The sequence below is a fragment of the Chlorocebus sabaeus genome, chromosome 2 (assembly GCF_047675955.1).
Source record: "Chlorocebus sabaeus isolate Y175 chromosome 2, mChlSab1.0.hap1, whole genome shotgun sequence".
NCBI lineage: Eukaryota > Metazoa > Chordata > Mammalia > Primates > Cercopithecidae > Chlorocebus > Chlorocebus sabaeus.
This window is the reverse complement of record NC_132905.1, coordinates 65,463,712-65,490,608: the sequence shown is the minus strand read 5'-3', so window position 1 is coordinate 65,490,608 and position 26,897 is coordinate 65,463,712. Positions and strand designations below refer to the sequence as shown.

The 26,897-nt window shown below is 44.6% G+C and overlaps 1 protein-coding gene and 1 long non-coding RNA gene across 3 annotated transcripts; one reads left to right on the top strand and one right to left on the bottom strand.

The window, feature by feature from the left end:
• Positions 1–15,335: 15,335 nt before the first annotated feature.
• On the top strand, positions 15,336–19,723 carry LOC140709665 (uncharacterized). The gene is made up of 3 exons (XR_012090359.1): positions 15,336–16,361; positions 17,913–18,123; positions 19,377–19,723. It is a non-coding gene; the product is annotated as an uncharacterized lncRNA (long non-coding RNA).
• A 1,666-nt stretch (positions 19,724–21,389) lies between these two features.
• CST2 (cystatin SA) lies at positions 21,390–25,756 on the bottom strand. Of its 2 annotated transcripts, XM_073012060.1 has the most exons (4): positions 25,442–25,756; positions 24,549–24,808; positions 22,843–22,956; positions 21,390–21,727 (listed from the first exon to the last, which is right to left on the bottom strand). In XM_073012060.1, the coding sequence occupies exons 2-4, from the start codon at positions 24,774–24,776 to the stop codon at positions 21,644–21,646; spliced, it is 426 nt and encodes a 141-aa protein (XP_072868161.1). In that variant the 5' UTR covers positions 24,777–24,808; positions 25,442–25,756; the 3' UTR covers positions 21,390–21,643. The 2 variants fall into 2 exon arrangements, with proteins under 2 accessions (XP_072868161.1, XP_072868160.1); XM_073012059.1 differs by lacking the exon at positions 25,442–25,756 and having other exon boundaries at positions 24,549–25,019.
• Positions 25,757–26,897: the final 1,141 nt, after the last annotated feature.

Here is a 26,897-nt window from a genome sequence, read left to right as displayed (position 1 = left end):
AGATCTCTCCACAGTCCAGTTTTCTTTTCTCTTCTTTATAATCAATAAGTATTTCATGGAGCAATACTTTGAAATATATTTATGTCTTACTTATCAAATTTTCACTTTTGCTTTCTAGTTTAGCATACAATAATAATTCCTGTTTGAATCAATTGTTATTATGGTTGCTTTCAAATTGTATTCCTAACTTCATTTTAAAAAATACTTATAAATGGCATTCATTCTACTGCAAGGAAAAACTTTTCTCTTTTACCTATCTATCCATCTATCTGTTAGTCATCTAGTTTTCCATAGATCTATCCGACTCATGGTTTCTTATTTTACTCAATGAGTTATAATCTATTGCTCTTGTTTATTAGAATGTGAAAATTACCTCAGAGTAGGCTAGTGGGAGCCCCTTTAAGCTGCTTCCTGTGTCCTTTTGACATATTCCCCTCATTATTTGAGCCTATCCTTACTTTCTGATATTACAAGAAGTTCCAGATTTATGTTTTACTTTCTCTGATCCAAGCTGAAAATCAGTGGTTGGAATCTGCAGTGACTGTAGAAATCAGTTCCCGCGTGCTGCCTGTACTCACTGCCCCTGGAATGCCGTGAGGCCTCAGTCGGTGGTTCTCAACCTAGGGCAATTTTGCTTCCCAGGGCACATTTGGTAATGTCTAGGAATGTTTTTGGTTGTGCCAATTTGTAAGGCAGGTGCTACTGGCATTTAGGGAGAGAGGACAGGGATGCTGATCAACATTCTGCAATGCACAGGACATTTCCAGAGAAAGAATTCCTAGGTCTCAAATGGCCACAGTGCAGAAGTTGAGGGGCCTTGTTCTTGGCCTTGTCTGTTGGACAGTGCTACGAAATACACGCAGAAACATACCACGTGTAGATAGCTATTGTTCTATTACCTATTTACATATTAAAAACCCTGAGTTAATACTGACACCAAATCCAATGCAATGAGATTCTTTCCAGTCCCCTCCCTTCTATAGTTGTGACTCCTTTCTTTGACAATTATAAACCTTAATTCCATTATCATCAATATATTTACTTGCTTTCTCTGTACTAGAACTCACAGAAAGTGAAACATTATTCTAGATCAGTGTTTCCCAGTTTATCTTCACAGGACACTCTTTCTCATGGTTGCTGATATGTGTTAGCCCTTCCCCACAAAACACAAAGGGTTTGAGGAACAGAATCGTCTAGGAAAGTTGGAAGTGAATTAATCAGATTTTTATTGCAAGTATTTTATATTTTAGTGAATATTCTAATGTGGATTGGTATCTCTGAATGGAGGCTTTTGTATACAGAATAATTTCAATGTATTTTTCAGGGAATCTTTGAAAATGTAATTAGGAGCATATATTAACTCATAGCCACATTTGTGCTGTGTGCAACAGTTTGCAAACACTTTTAGATCTTTTGCACCCTGCAAGGAGTTTTTCTAGATTTTTCCATGAACATAAAGGGTTTCATGTTTTTGAGGAAATTCATTATTGGGAAATATTTATGCAGCAGGCTTTCTCTGTACTAGTACACTATTGCATGAGACTGTGTGTGTATGTTTAAGACTGTGTGCGTGCATGCGCCTGAACAAGGCACCAATTGATCCCTCAGGAGCCTGAGAGCTGCCCACTATGGGTTCCCTGATGGCTCACTCCATTCAGCAGCTCTGGTGTTCCCCCCCGGAACCCCTCATTGCTGTTCTCTGAGGTCTCTGGGTTCCCACTGCAGCATTTGTTATGACTGTCGGAGTTCAGCAGCACCGTGGCATTTTCCTAGGGTAGCATCACATTGGAAATGCACTCACTTTACCTCCTGTGCTTCCTACCGGTGGACACACCCTACTCCAAGGCACTCTCTTCTTGTGAGACTCACAGGCCAAGAAGGAAAGAAGGGGGTATCCATCAGCTGCCATGCCTGTGCTTCTCTGCTTCCTTTGTTCCATGCACATGGCACACTGTCTGCTTGCTCAATGCTGTGGTCTCAGCCCTAGCACAGGACTCAGTAAGGAATTAGTTGAGTGAATGAATGAATTCTCCAACAATCTTTATAAAATGTGTTTTCCACAGTTTCAGACAAGGAACCTGCAACAAAAAGTGCCAGACCCCACACTGTGATCTCATCACTGCTGAGCTCTGCGTGGAATCTTGGAACTCTCCAGCGATCTCCTCTCCTTAAGAGTGGACGTGGGATGCCTCCATGCCTTCAGTCAAAATAAGGTTATGCTGTGCCTGTTGTATGCCAGGAACTATCTTCTCATCAGAAAAAGAATCTCTCTATATTTTGGGAATACATGAAGAACAAAACGATGACGTGTAAGAGGTTCTCGCCAAACTGCTCGGCACAGAGAAGCCCTGGAGAAAGGGTGACAGTGGTGCTGGGGGGGGCTCTGCTGGCTGGGTTCCAGGACTCTTCTTCTGGGACTCCCTGTGCTTCCTGCCACCCTCCTCAGGGTCATTTCTTGTCCTTCTCCAGTTGCATTTTGATATTTTCTTCTAAGATTTTACTATTTTTTTCAAAAGATCCAAAAGTAATTAAAACTCTAGCCATTGAAATGGCAGTTCTAACAAGTCGTCTTAGAGTCGTCATCGTCTCATGGGGGCTGCTAGCAAGCCGTCCACATGGAATCATCTTATCCACACTGGGAACGTCTCTGACACACCCATAAAGGCATGTTCATCCAGTATGCACACTGAGTGTCCTCCACACTCCAAGGATTGTGAGAAGCACAGACACATTACAGAGATTGAGATGGATACAACATTGCCTTCAAGGAACTGGTGGCCAAGAAAATTCTAACTGCAGAGAATGATCAGGAAATACCAATTTGAGGGGATAACATGTGAGCTAGACTTTTAAGGAGGAGAAAGAGCCAACTGCAGAAAGCCAACAAAAGCGGTGTTTAATGCAAAGAAAATCATAAACCGACCCCTAGCTGAAATGATCCTAACCTGTGGAAGCTTCTGAATTGAGTGAGGGACTGGCAGGCAGGAGACATAAGCAGACTGGGTTTGGTGGATGAGCAGACATCAACTCCTGCCAGACCTTGCACACCGTGCTGAAGAATTTCTATTTTACTCCAAGTGAAATTAGAAGCCTTTGAAAAGTTTTTCCAGGACATGACCAGACACCTTTTATGTTATTAAAAGCTGGCATGGCCACAGGGAAGGAACAGGCTTTTAGTCAGTGAGAATGGGAGGGTGGAGAACAGTCAGGAGGACAGTTGCTCAGGAAAGGGAGGATGGTGACCTGGGCCTGTGCAGTGGCCGGGAGGTGGAGCACAGGAGACTCAGAATGCCTGTGAGAGGCGGCGGCCCAGGATTTGCTGAGGGCTGGGGTGAGGGTGCAGTGAGGAGGAAAGAACAGAACTCCAGCCCAGGCCTGAGTAAGTCACAGGATGGTTACTCAGCCAAGGCAGAGGTGAGGATGAGCAGATTGTCAGGACTGGGGCTTTGGGGAGGAATCCAGAGCTGTCCTCACAGAGTCTTGGGACATCTGTGGATCTCAAGACTCACAGAGTCTTGGGACTGTGAATCTCAAATGCCACTCCCTGGATCCAGCCTAGAGGTTCAGGTTTTATGAGAGTACAGCGGAGGGCACCTCTCAATTTTGGTCGTGGCCTTCATTTGGGGCAGTACCACTTGGTTTTCCATTATGAAATAGTGATAGTCAATTTTAATCTTTGCCAACCATGTTTCGAGAATTAGCATTAGCAATTCTTAATCTAAAAAAGCATGGACTACAGGAACCCAGAGTCTATAACTCATGGCATGGAAGGTGTCTGAGAGGGATCCTGGGCTGTGTCAGAGTCCGCGGGGAGGGGAGGTTGGCTGATCTCTGAGAGACCGAGGGCTTCTGACGAGAACTAAGGCGGGAAGAGGCTCTCAGAGCGGCAATCATCCTACCCCACGAGACAGAAAAGGACATATGTTGAAATATGACATGTGAAGATGAAGGCATCATGAAGAGAATCCTCCAAGGTGGCAGATAAACCACAAAGCTACAGGGCATTTCCTGTGCCCACAGCCACCTGCCCCGTAAATCCTGCTCGGTTCATGAGTTTACAGAGAACCTCTGTAAGGTGGGGCCTGCATCAGCCACTTCACCGCAGTGACCACCAGAGGGCAGCATTCACCCACGGATGACCAGCCTCTCAGGCGCCTTCTACTCCAGCTTCAGCCTGGGGAGCCGGCTCTGAAGGTGGCCCTCGGGGTCGACAGAGGGTCTACCTTGAAGGAAGAAGCTCTACAAACTAAACACTCCCTGAGTGCTGTACAGGTTCTGCAGAGGTCCCTCTGCTTGGCTCTGTCCTTGCTGCTCTGGGCTACCTGGGTGTTCAGGGTTTTATTGATCAGAGCAATGGCAGGTAGACGGCACAGCCTCCTGTTCCTGCAGCTGTCCCCATGGCCCCTGCTGGACAGACCCAGAACGGACCCTCTCAGAAGACAGGGACTCTCTCAGGATGGGTGATGAACATGTGGACACCTCAGTGGACAAGTCTGGTATCTTTCCTCTCTTTTACTCTTCCCTCCTCCGCTGATCTCACTGTTCACCCTCTTCTTCCCCTCCCCCTTTACTAAAGCTACCCGTCTCCCATCTCCTATCTCCTTCTTGTTCATGGTCCTTTCTGGAGGTCAGAGACATGAATGCCAGGGAAAATCTACATTTGTTCCTATGGTTAACAGGAACACGTGATCCATTTGTGGCAAACACAGTTTTTCATCCGCGATGAGGTGTCTAAGGAGAAGATTCACCTGAGTCCCAACCTGATAAATCTCTAGACAGTAGAACTTTCTTACTGGTACCTGCTCAGGCCTGGGGCTTACATTCTGCTCCAAACAGCTTCATCCTCTCCCATAAAACACAATATCACCACCATCTCCATCCAAGCCATCACCATTATCATCACCACAATCACCACTGTCCTGTCACCATCACCATTATCACCACTGCTGTAATCATCATCATTAGTGTCACCATCACTATCTCCACCAACATCACCATCATCACCATTACCATCCTCAGTACCATCAGCACCATCATCCCCATTATCATCAACACCCCCATCACCACTATTACCATAACTATCAACCACCATCACCATCACTATCAACACCATTGCCACTGGCATCACTATTACTACTATCATCACCATCACCACTATCACCACCACCATCACCATTACCATCACCACCATCATCACTACCATCACCACCACCATTGCCATCACCATCACCACCACAATCGCCATGGCAATCCTCATCAGTAACACCATCATCATCATGACTACCATTACCAGTGTCAACATGACCACCACAACCACCATCATCACCACATCACTACCTTCATTACCATCATCGTCACCATAATCACCGCCACTCTCACCACCATCATCACTACCCTCAGCACCACCTTCTCCATTATCGTCACCGCCATCACCATTACAGCCACCATCATCACCATCCCCACTTTTGCCACATCATAATCACTACCACCATCTCCAACATTATCACCACCATCACTACCACCATCACCACGCTATGACTATTATCACCAACATGACCACTACAATCCCCACCATCACCGTCATTATCACCACCATTACTATCACCATCACCACCATCACCACCACAGCTATGGCATCTTCATTAGCATCTTCACCACCACCCCGATCTCCATCTCTACAATACCATCATCACCACCATCAGCATTATCACTGCCACTGCCAGGTGTCAGCAGTTACTCTGCATTGTACATTGTGTTCTGCCCTTTATCAACCTCGTGTGATTATACAATCACTCTGATTCTATATTTTATACAGAAAAAGAAGGTAGTAATTGACTTTGTAACATTATAACTGCCTTCTATTCTCAGAACTATTTTGAAATCAATAAAAGAGAAGATTTGTTTTATTTCTCATCTCCTATGTCACCGGATCCTATCTAGATAGGTCTGGTCTAGACATTCATAGTGAAGTCCTCACTGGTCCACTGGTCTCCACCCTTAGATTCTGTTTCACTGGTTCTCAAATGTTCTGAAAGCCACATCCCCTGCCACATGAGGCCCTGGAAACTTGCCCTCTGTGGCTGCCCTCCAGCTTTTGCCCATCACGTAGCTTGGCCTCCAGAGAAGCTAGACTTCCTTGATGTTCTCAGACACATCCTGTCCAAGCTTATATGAATTTGCCCTTCAGGAAAGTGCACCTGTAGCTCCCCATCCACCCTAGATCTTTGCCTCTTCAAATATAACATGCTTCTCAAGTTCAGGTCTACACAAACCTTTTCTATAAATCGTTCTCTGGTCCGTGTAACCTGGTGTGAACCTTTTGATTTTGGTCTCCTACAGCACTTCTATGTTCACTATAGGCATTTATCATCCTCCTCTCATGGTTTTTCTTACTTGGGTGTATATTTCTGTCCCCCATCAGTCCATGAGGTCCTGGAGAGCAAGGACCGAGTCTCCGTCCCCATGTGATTTGCCTTTCAGAGATCACTGAGATAATCACAAACGAAAACTAGCTAATAATAATAACGTCACCTTACAATGAACATAACATTCAATAATGTATTATAGCATCACATAACTACTTAGTAGTTACTATTACTGTCTCCATTTTACAGATGAAGAAATTGAACCACAGAGACGCAAGTATTACAAAGTTGCACAGTTTATCAGTGGAAGAACTAGGCTTTTAACCCATGTAGTCTGGTTTCATGCTTTTGGCATGAGGTTAGATGTCCCAGCAGTCCCCAGTCCTCAACACCTTTGGATACTTGGCAAACTCTATGGTGGGCCCAGTTTGACAGCTTTTGAGCTGGAGCTCAGTGTTTGAAACCCCTTAAACTCCAGGGTCATCCCTCCTCATATGGAACCTGACACTTATTCACACCCATGTGTCTTGGCCCAGACTCTCGGTTTTGAAATTCCCCTCCCCTATGTCACCTCATTGATTCCTCTTCAACTTTTGTGATTCTACAGAAATTACATTCTCCATAAAGATGACTGTCTAGATTGGGCTACCCAGAGGGAGACCTTGGAACCAGAATTCAATTGCAAGTTGTTTATTTGGAAGGCAGTCCCAGGGTGCGCTCCTAGGACAGTGAGGAAATGAAACAGGGATGAGAAGGTGGTCAACGCTATGAGCGTGAGCTGTCAGGCTACTGCTATACACCTCATTTCTGCTGGGAACTTCTGGGAGATTGTGTTTAACATGTCAGCTGGTGTCAGTCCTTGTTGGAGAATGTGCTAGGGAATTAGTTATCTTGCACTTACTTGGGCTATTTGTACAGGTAAATGGGTACAGATGCTGGCAATTGGAAGGTGGGCTGATAGGTGATGAGGCAGAGAGGACCCAGGAATGTGGGCAGCTTGTCCTCCTTCCCCAGCTTCTCTGTGGGTTTGGTGCCCTTCTCTGTGCTCTCCAGTGCCCTATTCTCTCCTCTGATTTCCACTTCCCTGTCTAGCAGACCTGACACCCACTGAGGGTGGAAGCTCGGATCTTCCTCCTTGATTTCTCCAGCACTCAATCCAGTGTCTGCCACAGAGCACGTGCTCAAGAATACAGGAGGAGGACACAATTAGGCCCATTTTATGACAAGCCTGAAAATTTTCCATAAATCTTTATTTAGCAACTTTAATTTATGGACAAATATTCTTAAATAATTAAAAGAGAAACATTTTATAAAAGTTGCAGGAACAAAAAGCAAATATCTTTATGTCATTAAAAATAATCACACAGAAAAGTTAAAATGTCTATAAAGGAAATGAGAGACAAGGAAAATTGTAATCATTAGCTTGGAGGCCCAAAAGTAAAATAAGGCAGAGGTGAAAATGAATCACAGGTGCTATGAAGCTCCTTCCCTTCCATGAAACAAGGAATTGGATAAGAGAGGCCACCTGAAGCCACGTGCCATCACCCAGGCAGTTCCAAGTGGGTTCAGGGCAAAATAATCTTGGCATCTTGGTGAACTGGGTGGGTGAAAAGCACAAATGATCATCAAGGTACTAAGGTACTCTGCCCAGGTGATGCTTGACTGCCCAAAGATGGGTAAAATGTTTACATATATATATATATATATATATATATATATATATAGAGAGAGAGAGAGAGAGAGAGAGAGAGAGAGAGGGAGAGATGGAGTGTCACTCTGTCACCCAGGCTGCAGTGCAGTGGCGCAATCTTGGCCAACTACAACCTCCACCTCCTGGATTCGAGCGATCCTCCTGCTTCAGTCTCCCAAGTAGCTTGGACCATAGGTACATACTACCATGACAAGCTAATTTTTGTATTTTCAGTAGAGACAGGGTTTCACTATGTTGGCCAGGCTAGTCTCGAACTCCTGACCTCAGGTGATCCACCCGCCTCGGCCTCCCAAAGTGCTGGGATTATAGGTGTGAGCCATCCCCACTGTGAGGTGACTGTATTTTATTATGCTTCTATTATTTGGTTTCAGGTTCACTATGTCCGAAATGTCTGGGGAAGTGGAGGTGGTGAGCAGGGACAAAGTGGGATCTGAGCTGTGCTACCGCTTGCCTGGTACCCTGGTGCTAAGGGCAGAAGCACAGACATCTGCCTGGTGTGATTGGGTGAGCATTTGTGGTAGTCATTAGGGCTGTCCCTTGAGTACTTCTGTTTCTTATGGGTACAAGACAGGATTGTCCTTCCCCTTCCTTTGAGTTTGTTGTAGTCATGACCTGCTTTGGTCAATATAACAGAAGAATAAGTGACATCTGTTACTTCCAGTTGCACTTGGGGAAAGCTGGTGCTCATTGCCTGGCCCCTGATACTGTTGTGAGACTGTCTTCTCCATCATCTTGGGGTCCAGAGTGAGCACAACATGGTTCAGCACCCCCAACACACATGCAGTGCATCTATACAAATAGCAGTCACAATAATGGAATGGTATATTGCTGTCTTAAGTCCCTGATACTTTTTTTGTTACCACAGCATAACCCACAGCTCCTGACTGATGCCACCATTTCAAGGTAAGAGAAATAAGACTGAGAAAGATTAAGATATTTTCCCAAGATTGGACATTGTATTCCTACCCGTTGTGCTTGCCTTATAGGTATATGTTCTGGTTTTGACAATCAAGATATAGACAAAATGAGGGCAGAAACATTTGATTATCTGCTAAGAGCAGGAGAAGGTGAAAGAGAATTAAGCAGAGAGGAGGTAGATATGTAAGGAGGAAAAGCAATAAACTAGGAACGAAGCACATGCAATCTTCATAATTTCTTAGAATTTTCTTCCCTTTTAAAACTTTGTTTTATTTTAAAAAGGGAAGGAGAGTCTTCCATTAATTTTGGAGGACATCCCATGCTTTTCATAAAACAGAGTTTTATTCATTTTCCACTAAATACAAATATTTATTGCCCATCTAATGTAGGCTATACATTGACCTTTTGTTCTGCACAATTCTCCTCATTTAGAAAGGTATAATTTGTCAACATTCAGTTCATAGATTTATAGCCAAGTGTTGTCTGTATACCTATTGGTTTCAGTTTGATCTCCTATATTCAGAAAAAGAAAACAATCAAGAAGAGACTTTAATAACTAATTATAAGATAAATATTAACATTCTTGCTTTAGGCTTCTGTGTACACTATACAGTTTGTTTTGAAATTGTTTTTATATTCATTCATTCATTCATTGCTCTTAATTTTTTTTCCAGTTGAAAGATAGCTTATTTAAGTGCAGAGATCAAGCAGAATGGAGTACAAGACACACATTCTTTTGTTTTGTTTTGTTTTGTTTTTTGAGACAGAGTCTTGCTCTGTCGCCCAGGCTGGAGTGCAGTGGCACGATCTCAGCTCACTGCAACCTCCGCCTCCCGGGTTCACACCATTCTCCTGTCTCAGCCTCCCGAGTAGCTGGCTGCCACCACGCTTGGCTAATTTTTTGTATTCTTTAGTAGAGACGGGGTTTCACTGTGTTAGCCAGGATGGTCTCGATCTCCTGACCTAGTAATCTGCCCGCCTTGGCCTCCTAAAGTGCTGGGATTACAGGCGTGAGCCACAGCGCCCAGCCACAAGATACACTTTCAAGTTGCCTTGGGGACTGCTCTGTAGAACAAAAAAGAAACTCAAGATTTTAAGGAAAAAAAAAAGTACAAATGAAGAGAAGGCATGATTACAAAAGTTGTTGATCAGTAATTCTCATTGGTTTACAGAAATAACAGTGGCAATGATCGACTATACATTGTTGAATTGTAGGATGTATGGCATTTAAAAATGTATTTATTTAAAACCTTTTTTTTTTTAAGATTTTTGATGGAATTAAGGGTACAGGTGCAGTTGTGTTACATGGATATATTGTGTAGAGGTGAAATCTGGGCTTTTAGTGTACCATTACCCAAATAAGATACATTGTACCCGATAGGCGGCATTTCACTTTCACCTCATTCTATGCTCTCACCGTTTGGGGCCTCCAGTGTCTATTACTCCACTCAGTAAGTCCATATCCAAGGTTTAGTGCCTATGTATAAGTGGGAACATGCAGTTCTTGATTTTCTGTTTCTGAGTCATTTCACTAAGGGTAATGGCCTCCAGTTCCATACACATTGCTACAAAAGTCATAATTTCATTCACTTTTGTAGCTGAATAGTATTCCATGGTATATATCTACCAGATTGTTTTATTCAGTGATGTGTTGATGGACACTTATGCTAATTTCACAACTTTGCTATTCTGAATTGTGCTGCAATAAACAAACAAATGCAGAAGACTTTTTAATATAATGATTTCTTTCTTTTTGGGGGGTACATATGCAGTAGTGGAATTGCTGGATTGAAGGGTAGTTCCACTTTTAGTTTTCTAGAAGTTATCATACTGTTTTCCATAGAGCTCATACTAATTACACACCAACAAATACATCTTTTCCAACATCTTGCTTTTTGGCATGATTATAGGTCAATGCAGCCCCAACCTGTTGGACTCAAGGCATCCTCCTGGCTCTGCCTCCTGAGTAGCAAGGACTACAGGCCCACACCACCACACCTGGCTATTTTTCTTTTTTTCTTGTTTGTTGAGACAAGGTCTCACTATGTTGCCCAGGCTTATCTTGAATGCCTGGGCTCAAGTGATCCACTCACCTCAGCCTCTCAAAATACTGTCATTACAAGCATGAACCAATGCACTTGGCCATTTTTTGACTGTTTAATAACAGCCATTCTGACTAGGATAAGATGATATGGCATTGTGGCTTTAATTTTCACTTATCTGATATTTAATTATGTTAAGCATTTTCATATGTTTGTCAATTGTATGTCTTTTATTTAAAAAAGTCCATTCATACCCTATGCCTACTTTTTAATGGGATTATTCTTGTTTTTCTTGTTGAGTTGTTTGAGTTTTTTGTAGAGTCTGAATATTAGCTGTTTGCCAGATACACGGTTGGCAAATCTTTTCTCCCATTCTGTAGGTTGTTTGTTTACTGAGAATTATTTCTTTTGCTGTGCAGAAGCTTTTTAGTTTTACTAAGTCCCATTTCTCTGTTTTGGTTTTTGTTGTACTTTATTTTGAGGACTTCATCATAAATTCTTTGCCTAGAACAATATTTAGAAGAATTTTTCCTAGGTTGTCTTCTAAGATGTTTACAGTTTCAGTTCTTACATTTCAGTCTTTAATCCACCTTGAGTTAATTTTTGTATGTGATGGAAGGTAAGAGGCCATTTTCATGAATCTACATATGGCCCACCATTTATCCCAGCACCGTTTATTGAATAGAATGTGATTTCCCTTTATGTAATTTTGTCAACTTTGTCAGAGATCAGTTGATTGTAGCTATGTGGCTTTATTTTTTGGTATGTGTCTATTTCTATAACATGACCATGCTGTTTTCGTTACTACAGCCTTGCAATATAATGTGATCTTTCCAATTTTATTCTCTTTGCTTAGCATTACTTTGGGTATTCAGGATCATTTTTTGGTTACATGTGAATTTTAGGATTTTTTTTCTGAGTGTATGAAGAATGACATTGGTAGTTTGATAGTAATTTAATTGAATCTGTAGATAGCTTGGGCAGTATGGTCATTTTAATGATATTGATTTTCCCAATCTTGAAGAAAGGGATTTTTAAAATATATGTGGGCTATCTATTATTTCTTTCTTCAGTGTTTTGTAGTTCTCTTTGTAGAGATCTTTCACCTCCTTGGTTAAATGTATTTCTAGGTATTTTACTACTTTCTGTAGCTATTATGAAATGGATTGAGTTCTTGATTTGGTTCTCAGTTTGGTCATTATTGTTATGTAGAAATGCTACTGATTTTTATACATTAATTTTGTATCCTGAAACTTTCATGAAGAAATTTATCAAATTGAAGAGTCTTTTTGGGGAATCTTTAGGGTTTTCTAGGTATAAGATCATATCACAAAAAACAAAACCAGAAAATTTGACTTCCTCTTTTACAATTTGGATTACTTTATTTCTTTCTTCTGCCTGATTGCTTTAGCTAGAACTTCCAGTAGTATGTTGAATAGGAGTAGTCATAGTGGGTATCTTTGCCTTGTTCTTATTCTTAGGGAAAATGCTTTCAACTTTTCTTCATTCTGAATGATACTGCCTTTGGGTTTGTCATATATGGCATTTATTGTTCTGAAGTATGTTCCTTCTATGTCTAGTTTGGTAAGGGCCTTTATTATGAAGAGATGCTGGATTTTGTTGAATGCCTTTTTCTGAATCTTTTGATATGATCACACGGTTTTTGTTGTTAATTCTGTTTCTGTGGTGAATCCTATTTTTTGATTTGTGTATGTTGAATCAATCTTGCATCTCTGGAATAAAACCCACTCAATCTTGGTGTATTATGTCTTTGATATGCTGTTGGATTTTGTGTGCTAGCATTTTGTTGAAGATTTTTGCTTCTATGTTTATTAGAGATACTGGTTTGTAGTTTTTGTTTTGTTTTGTTTTTGGTCATGTCCTTATCTATCTTTGGTATCATTGCAATGCTGGCTGCATAGGTTAAATTAGACAAGATTCCCTTTTTGGAAGAGTTTCAGTAAGATCGGCATCAGTTCTGTCTTGTACATCTGATAGAGTTTGGCTGTGACCTCATCTGGTCCTAGGCTTTTTTGTTGCTGGGAGTTTTTTTTTTCTTAGTAATTCAATTTTATTACTCATTATTGGTCTGTTCAAAATTTCTGTTTCCTCCTGGTTGAAACTTAGGGGGTTGTATATTTCCAGAAATCCATCTATTTCTTCTAGATTTTCTCATTTGATCACATATAGATGCTCAGAGTAGTCTTTGATAATCTTTCGTGTTTCTGTTATATCTGTTGTAATTACACCTTTATCACTTCTGCTTGCACTTGTTTGAATCTTCTCTTTTTTTGTTGGTTAATCGAGCTAGTGGTCTATTGATTTTGCTGGTCTTTTCAAACAACCAACCTCATTTCATTGATTTTTTTTTTCTTTTTTTTTTTTTTTTGGTCTTAATTTCATTTAGTCCTTTTCTGATCATTATTGTTTTTTCTTTTACTAGCCTTGGGTGTGGTTTGTTCTTTTTTCTCAAGTTTCTTGAGGTATAACCTTAAGTTGCTTATTTGAAATCTTTCTATCTTTTTCATGTAGGCAGTTAATGTTATAAACTTCCCTTCCCTCTTAGCACTGATTTGGTTGTTTTTCGGACATTTTTGAAAGCTATATCTTTATTTTTATTCATTTACAATTTTTTTGATGTCTATCTTAATTTCATCATTGACCCAACAGTCATTCAGAATCAGATCATTTAATTCTCATGTATTTGCATAATTTTGAGTATTCCTCTTAGTGTTGATCTGTATTTTCATTTCACTGTGGTTCAAGAAGGCACTTGATATGATTTCAATTTTTTTACATTTATTGAGATTTTCCTTGTGGCCTAGCATATGATAAATTTTTGAGAATGTTTTATGCATACATGAGAAGATTGTGTATTCTGAGGTTGTAGGGTAGAATAGTCTGTAAATATCTGTTAGGTCCATTTGCTCTAGAGTTCAACTTAACTCCAGAATTTTTTGTTGTTGTTGATTTTCCACCTCAATAAACTGTCTAGTTCTGTCAGTGGCAAATTAAAGTCCCCTACTAATACTGTATTAGTATCTGTCTCTTTTTTAGGTGTAGTAGTATTTGTTTTATGAATCTAGATGTTCCAATGTTTGGTGCAAATGTATTTGGAATTGTTATATCTTCTCAAATAAATTTCTTTATCATTATATAATTACTTTCTTTGTCTCATTTATAGATGTTTCTATATGTTTTACTTTTTCTTCTCTCTCTGGAATACCTATGACTCCTAGTTTTACATGCTTTTTATATGGTCCCAAATTTCTTGAAATCTTTAATCATTTTTTTCCCTTTATTTTTGTCTGACTGGGTTAATTTGAAAGACCTACTTTCCATCTCTGAAATAATTTCTTTGGCTTTGGTCAAGCCTGCTATTGATGGTTTTAACTGGATTTTTTTTTTTTTTTAATTTCACCAATACAATTTTTTATTCTAGTAGTTGTATGGGTTTTTAAAAATCTATCTCTTTTTTCATATCTTGAATTGTATTTCTGATTCATGTTGGTTTTCAACTTTCTCTTGGATTATATTGTGCTTTTAAAAATCAGTATTTTAAATTCTTTATCAGGTATTTCAAAAAATTTATTTTCATGAAAACCCATTGATGGAGTTAGTGTGGTCCTTTTGAGGTATTGTTACACTCCACTTTTCCATACTTTTGGAATTTTTTCTCTGGTTCCTTCTCATCTGCAAAAGCTATCTCTGTTTCTAATTTTTAGATTTACTTTCATTTGGAAGGGATGTTTTTGTTTCTTCCTTTTCTCCCTTGAGAATGTGTGTAATGTGTGCTGTGTAGGGTTCAACTTTGGTTCCGGGAGCTTTCACTGTCAAAGGTTCTGTGTATGCTCCTTGGTTATACAGAGTCTTTGTATGGTGACTTTCTTAGATGTTGGTTGTAGTAGTGGTGTAGGGATGAGTGACTGGGTTCATTGCCTCCTACAAGTCCAGTATGGCTGAGGTCTCAGGAAGCTTATCTCATTCTCCAGTGCTACACATTTCTGTCAGCAGATTTTCTATTAGATTGTGTCATTTATTTTCGAAGCCAGTGGGTGGTGCTTATGGATAAGAACCAGCTAAGGCTGATGCAGATGGGGCATATACTTGATCTTTGTTTATGGTGAGATGCTTTCTGCTGCCTCAGGCAATGGGCTATGTTGCGGAATGCACAGCGGTATGAGCTCCCTGTACAGTCCTGGACTGAGGGACCAAGCTGGCGGGGGCCAGAGAATGCAGACATGCCTACACGTCCACCAGTGGCAGGCTCAAGCAGTAGCTCTGAGGGCAGATAAAGAGGCAGCTGCAAACATCCAGAGATGTGCCTGGGTATGGAGGGGATAATCCTCTGCTGCCCAGTGTTCTCTGCCTGGAAAGGGAGGGGTAAGTGCTACCCTCCCAATCTAGAAAAGGTGAGTACTCCACATGCCTGAAGATATGTCCAGGCATGGAGCACAGTGGGTGCTGCTGTATCAAGACTTATGCACCTGAAGGGAGGGGTGGCTGAGGCTCCTAATCCAGGTGAGAAGGTTCTCCAAATGCCTGGGAATATGCACAGCATGGAGTGGAGAGGGTGTTGCTGCACCAAGATGTCTGCATGAGAAGGGAGGGGCAGCTCAGGTTCCTATTCCAGGTAAGTGGGTACTCAACATGCCTGGAAATATCCCCGAGCATGACAGAGAGGGCACTGCTGTGCCAAGATTTCTGCACAGGACAAGAGAAGTGATTCAGGGTTCCTGTGCAGTAGAGCAGGTGTGCTGAATGCTTGGAACTATGCCCTGGAGTGGAGTAGAAAAGTACAGACGCACCAAGATCTCCGCATTAGAAGGGAAAGGCAACAGGTGAGGGGGTGCACTGAATTCTTGAAATTATGCCTGGTTGTGGAGTGAAGAGGGTGCTTCTGCACCAAGATGTCTGCACAAGAATGGAGCGGTGACCCAGGATCTTAATCTAGGTGAGCAGATGGTCCAAATGCCTGGAAATATGTCCCTCAGTGAGGAACAAAATATTTGCAGCAGAGTGGAGAAATGGCTGTTGCAACAAGGTCTTTCAACAAGTGTTGAATGCTGGGAAATATGCCCAGGCTTGGACCTGGGGTGGGGGTTGTTGCTTTGCCAAGTTATTTGCAAGATAAAGGGAACTGTAGCCCACACTCCCAATTCAGACCAGCAGCTCAAAACTGGTGGGACACACTTCCCAACTGATAAAGGGGGCAGGCTGGGATACCCAGAAATGACACCCACAGGCAAGTCCAAGTCTGCAAAGCTATTCCTGGTCATGGTTCCTATCACTCAGGAAAAATTGTGGTTTCAGCAACTCTCTTCGGTATGGATTTCTATTTTTATTTCATTTTGTCTTCTTGGTATTGATTTCTATTTTGAGAGTACAGTTAGTATGGTTTTATTTTTCTTTAATTTATTGAGACCTGCTTTATGGCAGAGCATGTAGTCTGTCTTAGAGGATGCTCTGTGGGCCCATGAGAAGAATGTGTGTTCTGTGGTTGATGAGTGGAGTATTCTGTAGATGTCTATTAGGTCCAACTGGTCAAGTGTCAAATCTAAATCCAGAATTTCTTTGTTAGTTTTCTACCTTGATGATCTATCTAATACTGCCAGTGGGACGTTGAAGTACCCCATTATTATTCTGTGGCTAATTATTTTTGTAGGCCTGGGCATAGTTGTTTATGAATCTGGGAGCTGCAATGTTGGGTGTCTGTATGTTTAAGAATAATTAAGTCCTCTTATTTAATTGAGCCCTTTGTCATCATGTAATGCCCTTCTTTGTCCTCTTTAAATTGATGTTTTGGGTTTAAAGTCTGTTTCATCTGATTTAAAAAAAGCAGCCCTCTCCCTTTTTTGTTTTCTATTTGCATGATAGATCTCCCTACAACCCTTTATGTTGAGACCATGGGTGTCCTTACATGTGAGATGGATCTTTTGAAGACAGCAGATGGATGGGTCTGGGTTTTTTAATACAAATTGTAATCTGTGCCTTTTAAGTGGGGTATTTAGGCTGTTTATAGTCAAGGTTAATTTTTGTTTGTTTGTCTGTTTGAGACAGAGTGTCGCTCTATCACCCAGGATGGAGTGCAGTGGCATGATCTCAGCTCAATGCAATGTCGGCCTCCTGGGTTCAAGTGTTTCTCCTGCCTCAGCCTCCCGAGTAGCTGGTATTACAGGTGCACAGCGCCATGCCCAGATAAATTTTCATATTTTTAATTGAGACGGGGTTTCACCATGCTGACCAGACTGGTCTTGAACTCCTGACCTCATGATCCATCTGCCTTGGCCTCCCAAAGTGCTGGGATTACAGACTTGAGCCACTGTGCCTTATTCAAGGTTAATATTTGTATGTGAGTTTTTGATCCTATCATGAAGTTGGCAGCTAGTTTCTTTGTAGTATGTATTGTGTGGTTGCTATATAGCATCTCTGAGCTATGTTTAACTGTATTTTTGTAACAGTAGGTATTGTTCTCTTATTTCCATGTTTAGAACTCCCTTAAGCATCTCTTAAGACTGGTCTAGTGGTAACAAATTTTCTCCGTAACTGCTTGTCTGGAAAATATATTTTTTTCTTCTTTGCTTATGAAGCTTAGTTTGATGGAATAGGACATTCTTGGTTGGAATCTATTGTCTTTAAGAATGCTGAAAATAGGTTATCCTCATGAAAATGTACTCACTAATATGGTATGTACAATAGTGCACCATGCAGTTTGTTTTTATTTTATGTTATTTTGTTTATAATTTTACCCAAGTGAGACCCAAGTTGTTTTATTTTTTATGGGAATTTAATGAGATAGAATTTCTCTATCATTAAATTTTATGGGAATTTAATGAGATAGAAATTTTAATGATTTTCTACATTTGTCGGGTGCAGATCTGTGTAGTGAAACTACCCACAGCAGGGATATATGCCTGTGAGGTGGCACAGACCCGAGACCCGATGGATCAGACTTGGCCTTCATCCTCCTCTTGTCCTGATGAAATCTCACAGCTCCAGACAACACAGACACAAAACATTGATCAACAATAAGATGGCTTGAAGAAATGCTTCTTTCAGGACAAATTCTTTCTGTGCATTCCATGAGGTAATCAATATAGTATATAGCTACACATTTGCACCATTTTGAAGCCCACTACAACAATCAGAGTTTTTAAAATGCTGCGTTTAGTGAGCATTGTCAATAGAGTCTTTAAGATCATCAATCTTAAGTCAAGAAAATTTAGAAAGTACTAAAATCTTAGCACTCACATGAAAGAAAACTGGAAGTTTTTCCAAATTAGACAACAATCAGACAAATTTGCATAATATTACCAATCTAAGTTTTGAAGCAGAAAGAAAATGTTATAAACCATGATTTTCACAAGTAGGATTGATTGTAGTATTTCATAATTTTGGATGATTATAGTATTTATCAGAATTTTAAAGTGATCAAACTTAGTGGAAAGACTGATTTATGCTTCTGCTATATTTACAGAAAATTCTATTATAAAATCAATGTCATGTGATGAAGCAAATAGTGACTCAATAGTTGAGTATGAAAACATAGAATTAACTTTTTACACTGTTGTGTCGAGTAGTTAATTAATAAAAATGTTACATTAGCAAGTAAAAAGAACACACATTAAGGAACACATCTGCAGGGTGGATGGATGGACTGATGGGGTCAAAGCCAGTGACATCACGAGCAGGAAACCATGTTTCTCTCAAGCTGCAGCTTTGAAATGTCAAACAGCCTCTGCCTTGGTTGACGGCTGCTTTCTGACTCAATGGAAGACCTTGTTCTCTAGCGTCAGGGCTGTCAGAATCTTTGCTTATGAATGAGAAGAACATCCCACTGCCTGGAGGAGCGGGTCCATCTTTACACAGACACACAGAGCTGCAGAGAAGGGGTTTCTGGACGGAACGTTCCACACCTGGCTGGACTTTATGGGTTCTAAGGACACAGGGCCTAGGACCACTTTGCAGAGCAGACTTGACACTGGCTGCTTTACATGAAGGCCTGCCATGCTCTGAGTCCATCACTACAGCCTCAAAAATCCCTCCCCACAGTCTAATAATAAGCTCTTTCCATTGTTTTTTGAGTCATCACAGGTTTCTTGGTATGAATTTATTCCCTTTTTGCTACAAGCCAATAATCCTGAGTCTGTTGACTGCAAAATCTGTTTTGGTGACTGATCGCACTAGGATGTATATTATTTTTCTGGAATTTGGGATGATTGTAGTATTTATCAGGACTTTAAAATAAGTAATTTGTTGTGACTGATTTCCTCTTCTTAAATAAACACTAACTTTTGTGCTTAGTTTCTAATTGGTTATATTATGCTATTTTTCATGCAGATAACCCTCTGTATTACGGAAGCCTTAGACCTCACGGAACCTGGGTTGCCTGTGGTTACAGTGCTGAGAATCCACCTGCCCAAGGAATGACTGCACTGGTTCCTGCTTCCCAGGCCTCCAGTGGACTTACCCCTCCTTCCAGAGTGATTTGTCTATGCTGAAGGTGGAGTTTCTAACCTCAGTGGTTTTAGTGTTTTAGCAAGAATTTGTGACATTATTTTGCTAAAGGAACTCTTAGAAGGGGTGCAATATTTCCAAAACATGACCCTCAGGAGCCTCCTTTACTCCAAAAACCCGGGAGCTTCCGGAAAGGGCCCAGACCCTCAGCTTGCTCCACAAGACGAAGACCCACATGCTCACCTTCAAGCATCCCTGCCCCCTGCTCCCCTCCTGGGGAACAGACACACAGGGAGATGGTGGAGGGAGCCTTCTACAGAGCCAGACTTCCCCCTCCACTTCCCCAGGAAGAGAGATGTCAGAAAAGTTACGGGTTTACACGAAATCACCTGTTCCTTGTGTCCTTGGATGGTGGTTGCTTATGTCAAGACAGATCCTTCACCAGGTAGAGAACCATGAGGATCTCCATGCAGGGAAGACTTCGCCCCTGACCACCATTCCTGGGCACCTGCTGCTCTGCTGTCAGCCCCTCTCTTCCAACAGAAGCCTGAATCAGTGTGTGTGCACCCCCTACCCCCCAACACCAGGTGAGGCCCAGACTCAAATCTCCCCAGGTCACGACCTCCTGGGCGCTGCTTCACCTTCTTCAACCCCAAACCTTGGTTAACTCCTGTGTGGGTGGAGAGGAAATGAAGCAGATGCTCCCCACTCTCCCTGCCAGACCATCCTCCTCCTGGCTTTCTGTGTGCGGCACATGGGGTGCGGGCCTCAGGGCTGTTTGGGCAGTTTCCCCTTTGTCATTTCTCCCTCAGTGTTCATGGCAGCCACCTTTGGTCAACGCAGCTCTAGGCACGGAAGATAGTTGAGAGCCCTTCCCCAGAGGCACCTGCCCTGAGGGCTGCACCCCTCTGCCCAGAAATAGCAAAGGGAAGGGCCGTGCAGGGTGGGCTAGGTCTTAAGACTGTAGCCTCTTCTTTGGAGCGCAACTAACCATTTTTCTAAAGAATGGTTTTGACACTAAGGTGATGTTATTTATTAATTAAAACATCCTTCTTGAAAACAACAAGTATCCACTGCATGTCACTTCCATTTGTGTTTTAACTTCTCCATCCCTACGAAGAAGGCTGACCTGAGTACTTGTTTTAAATCCAAGTCCAGAGAAAGGGCGGCTGGATGTGAACATGTAAAACTCTTCCAGGACACAGCTTCCTAGCTTAGGACACAACCTCCCAGCCTGGGGCACACCCTCCCGGGATGGATGACAGCAGGCACCACTTTCTCTGGGTGATACGCCCATCTTTCATCTGGTTGGCATTTTTCCCAATCAGCTGTACACACACACACACACACACACACACACACACACACTTTTGGGCTTTGTTTCCATGTAGGGATCTAAAGTCTCTTGTGGAAAGAACCACACGTCCATTGCTATCTAGTTAGTGTCTAGGGGATTTGATGAGAGCAGCTCAGTCCCTGGAGTCTGTTCAACTCTGCAAGCACAGACGGAATCTACGGCCTGGTGAGCTCCACCGAGGCCTGGCCCCTGGCTGTGGACACAGCCAGCCCCCTCCTCCTGCTCCGACCAGGAGCTCATACCAAAGCAGCAGCCCAGCTTCCTGGGCCAGCTGCCTGGGCCCCCTCCTCTCCCTGGTGTCCTCACCAGGGGCTGCTGCAGCTGCAGCCCTGGGTTCGCAGCCCCTGGCTGCTCTCTCCCTGTTCTGAAGCTCAGGTCTCCGAAAGTGGCAGCAGCTCCCATGACAGCCTTGCTGTGGCTGCGTCAGCTCCCAGGTACTCCTCTGATCCCCACACCAGCACAACAAGGAGGCTTCATAAAGGAACTGCAGAAACCCTGCCTGTGTGCACATCCCCCAGACAGCCAAGTACTCAGAGGGAGCCGATGCTACTGTTTTATTGCAGGAGGTGGGGTTGTGTGTACCATGTACCAGGGCTACCAGAAGCAAGAAGGAAGGAGGGAGGGCGGAGCCCCCTGCTGAGCAACAAAGGCCTCCTGCTCTCTTCTCTGTCTGTCGCCTGGCGCAGGCGCATGGGGAGACATCCCCCAGGGTGGAGGCCACCAGTCCAGGGGTGGGAGCACTACAGGGGGTGGGAGTAGGCGGTGGTTGGTGTGACTGGCCCGGCACAGATCCCTAGGCTTCTTGACACCTGGAATTCACCAGGGACATTCTGTCCTCCCAGGGAACTTCATAGATCTGGAAAGAGCACAACTGTTTCTGTGAAAGGGAAGAGAGAGGGCCAATCAGTGTGGGTTACAGTGAAAGGGGAAGACGCCCAGCATGAGATGTCAGAGCCTGGGTGAGGAGGTTGGAGGTGAGACACTGGGCCCACACCCACCCCTGCTGAGACCCAGAGCACCGAACTAGAATGAATAGGGAATGTTCCATCGCCCCTCCAAGGCTCCAAGTCACCAAGTGGCATTGGGCCCTCACTCCAGCCTGCAGGATTCCTGTCTCAGCACAGCCCTGTGAGGAGAAGCCTGTGAAAGGCCTTGGGAGCCCCAAAGGTGCAGGGCAGGGGGTGGCAACTCGCTTCCCCCAGCTCCTTCCACCTCCAGCATCCAGGCCAGCACTAAGAGGGGCCAGAGGGAAGAGCCCAGGGCAGGGCAACTCCCTCTCAAAGAGCTGAGGCCGGGGCAAGGGTGACAAGGGGAGTGCAGCTCTCCCCTGAGTGGAGACTTCACAAGAACCAGGAGGTCCTTGGAGAGGCTGGTGTTGGGTGAGCGGGGCAGGTCCAGGGCTACGCAGCTAATAGCTCTCTAGATCTCACTAATCTGCTTAGTGTGGCTGTGGCTGCGGGCAGGTGCCTAAGGCTGGGATTAGACAGAGCCCCTTCTCCCTGCCCAGCACCCAGACCAGCAGCTGCTTCTTCCTGTTTGACAGGCAACACCCCAAAGAAGGCAGAGTTGACCTCTCAGTAACCATTCCCAAGGTAAAGCCTTCCTAGCAAATCAAATACATCACCCCCCTCCCTCACCACCCCATCTGCACACACATAGGCAACTATGTAAACTCACTTGGACCCCTCATCCTCATGGATCTATGTACAAACCCCCATACTGCTCCCACGCATCCACACAGGGTCACACATCTCCCTTACACCTCCCTGCACACACTGGCACATGTGTGTACACACGTGCACATTTCCTCATGCACACCTGCATGCACACACCCCCCCAAGTACATGAACATGTACACATCCATGCATACATGGCTCCCCACACGCCCTCCTGCACACACACACACCCTCCAAACATGGGTAGGGCAGAGGCTGACACATACGCACCCCTCTGCAGTGCATGACTGGCCCGGGACCCGCATCAGGAACGTACCTTCTGCAGTTCTGGCTGTTCATGGAAGGCACAGGTGTCCACGTTGGGCTGGGACTTGGTACATGTGGTTCGGCCCAACTCTACATCAAGGAAGTAATTCGTTCCGGCCACGACCTACACACATGAGAAAACAGGACACACGGAGAGCGCTCCCCATCAGTTTCCTGCACACACAGCACTTCACTGTGGCTGAGTCACTGGACTTGATTGGGGCTTTGTGAACTGCCCACATGTCACCACAAGGCACACAAGTCCCCTCTTCCTGTCAGCCGGCAGTGTGCTGGGCCTCATGCCTGCTCTTAAACATTGTTTTCTCTGTGCTGGGTAAAAGGATTCATTGAATTCTGCTACCTGGGGCTCAGGGGCAAAGGAACACTGAATCTTTTCTAGGAAGGCTGTCATCTGATGACAACATTTCAGCTAACTTCCGAAAATCTCATTCCCTCCATTTAACCTAGATTTATTCCTTCATTTAAGAGTAGGAAATGAGGTGCTTCACACACAGAGATGCTTTGGGTCAATGGGATGCTTTGGGTCAATGGGGCCTCCCGGATGCCACCATTTTAGGTGTGAGATTCGAGCTACTTTTCTAAAGTCAGCAGCACACCTGCGTGTCTTACAATTGCAGACTAGAATTGAACCCTTTCCCTGCACGAGGTCTCTCCTAGACACAACGTGGCAGAGCTGTGGAGAAACCTGGGATGAGGCACTCTGAGACCAGGGTGCTAGACATTGCCCCTTGGAACCAGAAGGAACTGCTAAGATCCCTCGAGTATCAGTTTATCCATATATAAAATAGGCTTCCGGGCTGGATGGTCTGCAGTGCCCTGTGCTTCACTCCAAGTTATTGTCATGCTTGAAAGGGAGGTGCAGGCCAGCGGGGACCACCGCACCAGGAAGTGCACCTTGTGTGCAGGGTGAGGGCCCCAGCTGACAGCTGCAGGAGGAGAAATGGGGCTGGTCTGGATTCCTTTGAATTTCCAAGAGGAGGCGGAGGAGCTTCAAAGCCTGTGTCACTATTTGCTGCTGTGCCATGGGATGCACGTCAAGCTTGGGCCCAGTAGACCTGCGAAGATCCCTCCCTCCCGACCTGACCCCATCCTATGCTCTGCTAAGTGACTGCTGTCCTCATCTGGCTGAGGTCTAACTCTGCATTAGCTCGTAGAGGCAGGCTCAGGCATGCTCCACCCCAGCAGGGACTCAGCTGCCCTGGGCTGTAGGGGGTGGCCAGCCAAACCGAGGGTGAAGGCTGCTAGCCCTAAGGGGTTGTGCCCTGGGGCGTGACTTGGGGAGGGAAGCAGGGCTCTGCAGAACAGGGAGCCAGGTTCCCATGTGGCCCCTGCCGACAGGACTCAGGGAAAAGGATAAGTCTCATGGCCTGGGTCTCATCCTGAGCAGCATCAAGTCCACCCAGAGTCAGCACAGTCTCCACCCACACCTGCTGGACCCTGGGAAATGGCACGGTCATATCACAGACACAGCGGCTCCTGCAGGTTAAAGGAGGCTGAGGGGACAGACAGTAGCTGCAGGGCATAGCCCGGGAGCGTCCTTAGGCCTGAAGGCCATCAGGGGAGAGTCACGGAAAGCTGAAAGAGTCTGAGCATAGATCACGAATGTGTCAATGTTGATTTGCTGGGAATGCTCTTGGGAGTTGCGCGACAAACCAGGCTGGAACTCAGGACCTCTTGGGTGGTGGCAGCACCCACCTGCTCTCTGGCTCGCAGCACCCGCAGTGGGCGTCTGTAGTACTCATCTTCGGTGGCCTTGTTGTACTCACTGATGGCGAAGTGAAGGGCATGCTGTATTTCATCATCATTGAGGTCTGTGTCATAGATGCCACCTGAAATCATCCTATCCTCCTCCTTGGGGCTCCAGGCCTGGGCCCCAGCCAGGGCGGCCAGCAGGAGCAGCAGGGTGCACAGGGGCTGGGCCATGGGCTCCTCAGAGGCAGAGCACAGAGCTGGAGCTGCAGGAGAGGAGGGTGAGAGCCTGAGGTGGGAAGCCCAGACCAGCAGGCAGCTGTGCATTTATCCTGCTTTGGCAGCCCAGCCCCACCCCTCCATGCCACGCCCCTGACTCCTCCACCTCTTTCTGCCCATCCCCTGTTTCTCCATCTCTCTTTTCAGTCCCCCACCACCACAAGCTCCCACCCTGCCTAAGTTCCCCCTGCCCCTCCCAGGCCTCCTCCTCCATATCTCCCTCCTCCCCACTCCTGTCCTCACTATAGCCTCCCGGAGCCATGCCTCTCTTCCCTGGTGCTCCCAAGCTTGAGTCACGGGCGTCTCCACAGAGGTGACACTGCTCCTTTGACACTGCTCTATGAAAGCAATGAGACCTCCTGTTTGCTCAGAAAAGGGAAAAATACAGGGTTTGGCCTTCGGGGTCTTCAGATATCGGGACATCCAGATATCTTCAGACATCCAGGAGCCCTTGGTCACAGTCTCTGAATCTCTGGAGCAGGGAGGTTATTTCAGAAGGTTCCAGAAGACCCTGTCCACACCCTACTATGGAGAATTTCTTTGCCAAATGTAAGGGAATTAATCTGTTTGGAAAAGGTCACTGGGTTCTCTTTCCATAACTCATTATTCAGTAAACCAACCTGTCACCAGTTACTCCCTGTGCCAGGAGGTCTAGGAGTTGAAGACGGAACCTGGATGATGAGCCGTAGAGGTGACGCTGCAGAGCTGCTGCCCAACAGAGATGTGACGTGAACCCAGGAGCAACTGAAAATTTCTCGTAGATGCATTTTAAAAGATAAGAATAAATGGGTGAAAGTAATGTTTAAACTATTTACTTAACCTAATATAGCCACAAGATTATTTCAGCTAATGGGAACAATTATTAATGAGATAGTTTACGTGCTTTTTTTTAGTTTTGTTTTGTTTTTGTAAATCTTTGAAATTCCCTGTGTATTTTTTACACTTAGCCCAGGAGTCACTTTGGACTGGCCCCGTTTCAAGTGTCCAGTGGCACATGTGGCTGGTGGCTATGGAACTGCACAGTCCATTCCTTACACAGTGTGTGTAGGGGATGGTAGGTTATGATCAACAATTAGGATCAGGGAGTTATACTCCCTCTGTTGGAAGTGAAATAGAACAGGGGCTAGAGAGAGACCACTGGACCCTGGTCAGGGAGGTCTCTACGAGACTGGAGAGGTTGAGAAGCCCCAGGCAGCGTGGAACAGCCAGTGCAAAGGCCCTGAGGTGGGGTTGGGCATGTCTGCTCCAGGAAAAGGAAGCTCCTGGAGGAGGTGTGAGCAGGGAAGGGAACGACCTGGAGTCTCATGGTAACTGTGGGTGGGGCCGGGTGAAAGGTACACGGGGACCCTTGGCAGGCAGTGGGGGTGTCAGGAGAGGGAGCAGCAGGCACAGGATGAATGTGGGAGCCCACGGGCCTCTCTTGCTTCTCTTCTAGGGAGCCATGCTTCAGGCTCCTTTCCGCTGCGCACTGCTTGGAAGATTCACCTGATATTTTAAAAATTGCCTCGAAGGAGGTAGAATTTACATACAATAAAATGCCTAATAGTATGTGCTCCACATGGAGGATTTCATAAATGCATATACCTGTGTTACCACTTTGTCCAGACCTGTGACATCTGCCTTGCCCCAGACGGTATCCCCCTGCCTCTGCATCCCACCCTCATGCCCACCCTGCCCTGGCATTCCCCATCCGGCCCTGTAGACTCCTTTGTTGCCTGTCCTTGAGCTTCCCAGGAATGGAGTCCTGCAGAGCGAGCCCAGGTGTGTCTTCGTCCTTTGCTCAGTGTGGCTTTCCAGGGGCCCCTGAGTTACTTCATTGCCAGGATTGTGAGTTCTCCTTCTTCCCAGATTGAGAGGACCTGATCAGTTGGGTGCCCTGTGGGGTGACAAAGTCCCCAGCTTGGGATGCTGTGGGCCTGGGCTGAAAAGTGACTCCAGGAGTGGGGAGGGTAGAAGGAGGCTCTGAACAGACAGCTGCTCCCTTTGTTCTCTCAACCCCACCCTCCACGCCTGAAGGTGACCCTGTGGCAAAGCCCTTATGGTGAGGTGGCAACTTGGCCAGAAACACCAGGAAAC